Raw genomic sequence first — 6327 nt, 5'->3', positions numbered from 1 at the left:
GTATGAAAAAAGAAATGCAATTCACAACATTCATAAATTCTCGCAATATAATTGATTGAAAGGGAACATGCTAGCTTAATCTATGTGCAAATATTTATGCATTTTTGTGTCTTCTATGCAATGAATACATCCTTTAATACATTGGCGTGGTTCTTGCAAAATAGTATTCTTTATTACAATTTCTTAATGAATTTCATGGTAGCTTGAAAAACAAAGGTTGCATGCTTATTAAAATCCCATCCATAAAAAAACTACTAAAACTAAAAAGAATAGATAAAATACACTTTGTTCAACAAAGAGGAATTGCTTAAAAAACTCCAACCTTGCATGATAAGTAAGCTTTATTTTAGAATGAAAATAATTAATTAAGTAAAACTTAAAAAAACAAAGCTGAACTAAATCTAAAAAATCTTCAACTTTCCTTGAAAGCATCAACTATCTACATACTCTCCCTTGACATAGAGAGGACTCATGATTTGATCCCAAAGTGCAAGAAACTAATTTTTTGCTACTGCTTTGGTTAAGATATCATCTAGTTGACCTTGAGCACTAATTTGTTTTAGTTCAACCTCCTTCTTTTGAACTTAGTCATAGATGAAATGATATTTCATATCAGTATGCTAGGTTGTACCATGATGTACCAATTTTTTTGCTAACTTGATAGAGATGTATGGCTATAATCAAATTAGTTACTATGTGATGTTTAACGTCAACTTTATTTAGTTTTTTTTTACATGGTTAATTTCCATATAGCATATAGATGTAATGAAAAAAATTATTGTTTTTGTAATAGAAAATAAAACTTTAAATCTCAAAAGTGCTAAGATATGCATTCTTCTATAAGATTCTTCCTACTTAAACAAAATTGCAACTCCAAAATATACCACTCTAAAAAATACCCATTTCTATTTTTACCAATAAATTCTTACTAATTATCAAAAAATTATTAGATTTATTTTTATGGTGAATTTTCGCTTTAGTCTAAATAGTTCAAATTAGGGTTTTAACTTTTGATGAACGATACAAAGCTATATAAGACAACTTAAATTGTCATATTTTTACAAAATATTAATTTGATATTTTGTCAAATTACTAAATTATTAATTTTATCATACCTTTCATTTAATTACTTTATCATTTTATTTGATACATAGTGAAACTTAAACAGTCTACAATTTATAAATGATATTAAGAATCTAGATCAATAAACTATTTTTCATTTGATTTACAAAGAAATGTTATTGAATGTTACTTTACATTATTGATTTCTTCTTCACTCTAATAATTCACAATGCTTTTGATCAAATATTAATTTAGATCAATGATTAGGTTTAATGTCCAATGAAAATTTATAAGAAATGAGAGACAGTAAATTTTCACAATCTATCGATAGTCATTGAATGTTTATGGATTCAATCGTGTTGATATTTTTTGCATCAACATTTTGGATCACACTGTGTGATCCATAATCAGGATGAATGATAGAGAACAAAAGATGGATCATAGAGTGTGATTCGAAACATTGATACAAAAAGGGATACAATTAAATTGAGAAACTTTCAAAATTTATAAAAATGTTATTATTGTGTTAGATTAAATTTTTGATAGAAAATTTATTATTATATTACCTTCAAAGAAGAAAAACAAAAAGTACTACACTAATGATTGTCCTCAGAATAATTTAAAGAACAAAAGCAAATGTGCTATAATTTAAAAGGAGTTCATTCTTTTTCAAAAAGATGTGATATAAAATTAATGGACTTACCAATTTTTTTGTTAAGCTTTATTATTCTTTCAAATGTTCAATAATATATATAAATTAAGAAAAATAAAAAATATTATGAGATCTTTTCATAATGTTATCAAAGATCTCTAATAATTTGGACAAGAATAAGAATCTAGCAATTCTATGTGGAATGATTTAATCATCAAATATAGTAAGACTTGATTCTTAGACTAAAAATATTAAATAGTCAAAATTGACTTTATTATCATTAATATATAATGTTTAAGAATGATAACTGCATACTCAGATTTACATGTCGACTCCTCCATTAACTCCAATAGGTCTCTTTTCTTTCAAGAGATACATTGGTATTTACAATTTACAAAGGAACAATTGATGAACAAGGTCTGTCATATAAAATAAAATAAAAAACTCCTCCATTTAATACATGCATGAGCATGAAGTTGTAGCTTGGAGGTGGTTTGCAAGTGGCCGCCTAAATCTGATATTAAGATGAGCTTTCACAGGTTTGTGATCAGATCCCTTGATACAGTCAATAGAGTCATAATCTTCTACGTGGGCTTTTATATTGCCTCCTGAATTTATCCTGTACAAAATTCTGTCTGTCCAAGATGGGACTCTCCTCTGCAAGAAATTAAACATAACCATAAATATATATAAAAGACATTTAGAAACAAAATGATCAGACTTCAATATATTTGAAAACATCAGAGCCTTCAATATATAACCAACATGTTGAGTTTGTACCTTGGTGCTTGTGTCATAGTCATCTGTACCAATGTCATATTTGTAAGTGGGTCGAAATGACAATGGCCCTTCGCAGAATCCATGAAATATCTCTCCCTTTTCTGCTTCTCGAGAAAGTTGATCTTTTGCTCTAAGCTGCAACCATAACATGGGGTTTTATTTTTCTTCATTGTCATACCACTGAAAATAAGTTGAAGACAAAAGTTTGGAATTATAGAGTGGATTTACATAGTGTGATGGCTGAAATGTGTTTTTTTAATCAAACTTTGTTTCTTATTTTAGTATCAACATTCGGATCACATTATGTGATTTATAATATTTTTTTTTTTTTCTATCCTTCTCTCATTTTGATGATGGAACACGGAGTATGATCTGAAACATTGATGTTAAAATAACACATACAATCTAATCCAGAAACAAAATTTGACACTAGAAATGGATTGTGAAAATCTGATATTATTAATGTGTTTTTGTTATCAAAGTTCAAATCTTGTTAGAATGCTATTGTTGAATATTCATGTTAAAAATTGAATTTCTTATTTTACAATCTTATCGATTCATAGCTCTAATTCAAATATATAATGCAATGTTTTATATGTACTTATTGTTCTCATTATTAAAGTTGGAATCATATCAGAAAGTTTTGTGAATGCTCAAAATTGAAGATGAGATTCCTTATTTGTAATCTCATTGATTCATCATTCTTGTGATGATTTACATGTGATGTTGGTATTCATGTTTCAAAGTTCAAGTTATTAATATTCATGTTAAAGATGAGATCTCTTATATTTGACCTTACCTATTCATAACTCCAATTTGAATACATGATATTAATGATTTAAATATGATAGTGGTATTGTTGTTATCAAAGCTCAAAGTTTATTTCTTGAGATATTGTAATTGAAAGTTGATATTGAAGATGAGATACCTCATTTATGTTCTCATTAATGTACATGTCTGGCTCAAATACATTTACAAACAGAAAAAATATATATTAAAAATTGTGTGCCGCCATGAGAAAGTATTTACCTGTTGGAAATTTTGATTGATGAGAGAACCAACTGAATTTCTAGATCCTTCAATTCGGTAGTTCAGATCACCCAACCAGACGACCACATCAGAAGTTTCAAGAGAGGTTGGAGTTATTACTTTGCTTTCTTTTTTAAGCCCGAGTGAGTCTGTCAGCCGGTTTGGATTCTGCAAACATGGTGATTGCATTCTGCTGGTTGAGTCTGAAAATATAGTCTGGCTAATACGTTGGTACTGAGAATTACGTTCCTCTACATTACTCTGATGAGCTGCACTCAAACATAGAATATACCCATGTCAGAATTTCATCTTTGAGTGAACTAAACTAAATAGTTTATACATCATTTTTAAGATCTAACAATAATTTATAGTATAGGTCAATTCACACACTAACATATTCTGAACTTAATCTTAATAATTTAAAGCATAGGTCAATACATACATGTTAAGATATAAAAATTAAAAAGAAATATAATTCCAAGCTGGTTGGTGGGATGCTCGACCTAATAATAGACTCTAGTGATTGCAATTTAAACCCAAGTCAAACTATCAATAAATTTTTTAAACAGAGGCAATGAGAAAAATGGAAATTGGAATCTTTGAAGCAGAGAAAAATGTGCTTACGAGCAAGATGGCAGGATATAAAAATAAAAGAGGTATTGATGAAGTCAAAGGAAATGGCAACGGCTCCTTTCTGCCGCCCAACAACGCCACCTAGGCCTCCTCCTTTAATCTTATCCACCTTCACATCTGCATTAACCCACAATTAACGCCTTAAAACTATTGTAAACTTTATTTATTTGGTTTTAGTTCAAAATAGCATGAAGAAGAAGCAGAGTTAGAATCTTACCTCTGATTAAGGGATCCCAAGATTTTCTTCCAAAAATGTAGAGCCGAAGTGATTGCATGGTGGCCGCCTTAACCATGCTAAATTCAAACATCAAATCAGTCCTCGTATATCTTATCTAACTTGCCAAACTAACTAGAAATTTTCCAAAGGTGCAAAGTTGTGATACATTGAATGAGTGACTCGGAGTTCTTATCAAACTTGCCAAACAAAAATGTATCCAAAAATGCAACTTTGTGTGATACATTGAATAAATGACTAAAAAACACATTGACCAACCTGTAATTGCGACCGAGGGCCTTCTGAATAAAAGAAGCAATGTCTGCATGTGGAGCTTCCTGTAATCCCACCACATAAAAATCAAAGCTGCCTCTTTTTCTTCCAAGAAGCTTCAGCAAGTCATGACAAGCAACCTGCTACATACATTCAGATCCTCAGTCAAAAGAAACCAAATGAACTTAACAGATAATTTAGATTTAACAATTACCCAACTTAATGATATCAAGTTTTACAAAGGTTGTTTATTGTTATTCTCATGTTTTAAATTGTATTAGAGTTTATTACATAGACATTTTATCATGACACTTTATGATCCATAATCAAGATATATTGTAGAATCTAAATACTATAGAAAAACTCAACTATCAGACATGATTAAAAGATTGAAAAAAGCAATTTTATTTTTCCAAATCGAACACCATAATGTTCTGAATTACAGAGTTATACAAAATATTATCAGATTTCTACAATCCATTTCAATGGACCAAATAGTTTCTGGATTTGATTGTGTATGTTTTTTTATCATCAAACCTTATATAGTTAATCTAGAAATACTACGTGATAGTATTTATGATCAATGTAGTTTCTGGATTTGATTGTTTGCAGTGTTTTTGCATCAACGTTTCAAATCACACTCTACGATCTATCATCAGAATGAAAAAACTAAAAGAACATAAACTATTGCAAACGGAATCAAGAATATATAAATAATATCGTACCTTGCCATTCATATTCCAGGTGACAATATACATGCAAAGATCGGATCTTCCATTCAAGAGCCACCCAGACTTATTTTCACTCCTCCTGATAGCAGTAGCACCACAATCTACACTCTCTTTCTGGCAGAGATTTCTATGACCAACGAAACCCATTTTCTCTGAATCACTCATCTTTCTCTGCATTGTACCTTCATGGGATTTCTTAAATCCTTCATAATCTCTTGGAAAAACCTTCAAATTCCTTGAAGCTTTAAACTTTGTTCTATTCCTACACATGATCTCTTCCCTATTCAAACCACTTGTCTTCTCAACCCTAATTCTCTCTGAACCTCTGCATGCACAATTACCCATTTCACATTCACCTCCTCAATTGTTCATGCAACAACTGCCTTGCATGCAATAACCTTCTGATACATTCCCAGGCAGAAAATAAGAGAAAATGCAGAAAACCCACAGAATTTCTATATATAAAAGAGGGGGCAGAAAGAGAAAGAGAAAGTCTGAAAAGTTTACGTGTATGCTGGAGCAACTGAACCTAATACAGATTACAATTAAATCACGTACAGAGTCCAGTATAAATATTTGACAAATTATTATGGTCGGCAGCTGGAAAAAAGGCAGGTTTTGTCGATAAGATATTTGGACTTTTTATGCATATTCTCAAGTCAAAAAGAACACGTATTGAAGAAGCGTCACTCGAGAAGTAAAGGCCAACTACAAAATGGTGAGGCCGTATTTCATGACACGTGTAAAATCGGCATTTCAGAGCAAATGCCGAGCTCTGCCATATAAAGCCAGACAGATTGAAATGTCGCTGTCCCCACATTTTTATTACCCAACGGTCATAAATCACGGGTTGACTATGAAACAGGGGTGACGTGGCAGAATCAAATCTAACATTTGATTCGGTTCCATGTTTGAAAAATATACGTTTGGCTAGGTGTTGCATCTAGAGTACG

General features: G+C 30.7%; 1 protein-coding gene across 1 annotated transcript; it reads right to left on the bottom strand.

The window, feature by feature from the left end:
* Nucleotides 1-1963: 1963 nt before the first annotated feature.
* On the bottom strand, nucleotides 1964-5851 carry LOC149563525 (type IV inositol polyphosphate 5-phosphatase 11-like). Its single transcript, XM_089826755.1, has 7 exons — nucleotides 5369-5851; nucleotides 4650-4783; nucleotides 4374-4450; nucleotides 4148-4273; nucleotides 3524-3792; nucleotides 2495-2629; nucleotides 1964-2371 (listed from the first exon to the last, which is right to left on the bottom strand). Exons 1-7 carry the CDS (start codon nucleotides 5717-5719, stop codon nucleotides 2168-2170), a joined length of 1296 nt encoding a protein of 431 aa, XP_089682881.1. The 5' UTR covers nucleotides 5720-5851; the 3' UTR covers nucleotides 1964-2167.
* Nucleotides 5852-6327: the final 476 nt, after the last annotated feature.

This window comes from Cupressus sempervirens, chromosome 4, assembly GCF_028749045.1.
Source record: "Cupressus sempervirens isolate cs-2001-9-10 chromosome 4, ASM2874904v1, whole genome shotgun sequence".
NCBI classification, from domain to species: Eukaryota; Viridiplantae; Streptophyta; class Pinopsida; order Cupressales; family Cupressaceae; genus Cupressus; species Cupressus sempervirens.
Note: the sequence above shows the minus strand (reverse complement) of the source record. Positions and strands in the feature narration are given on the sequence as shown.

Excerpts from the sequence above, each read along its gene's own strand:
- LOC149563525 (XM_089826755.1), bottom strand. The coding sequence starts at position 5,719 with ATGGGTAATTGTGCATGCAGAGGTTCAGAGAGAATTAGGGTTGAGAAG. Across the intron at positions 3,793-4,147 it reads TATATCCTGCCATCTTGCTC|CTCATCAGAGTAATGTAGAG; the intron begins GTAAGCACATTT and ends GTTTGAGTGCAG. Across the intron at positions 2,372-2,494 it reads ACTATGACACAAGCACCAAG|AGGAGAGTCCCATCTTGGAC; the intron begins GTACAAACTCAA and ends AATTTCTTGCAG.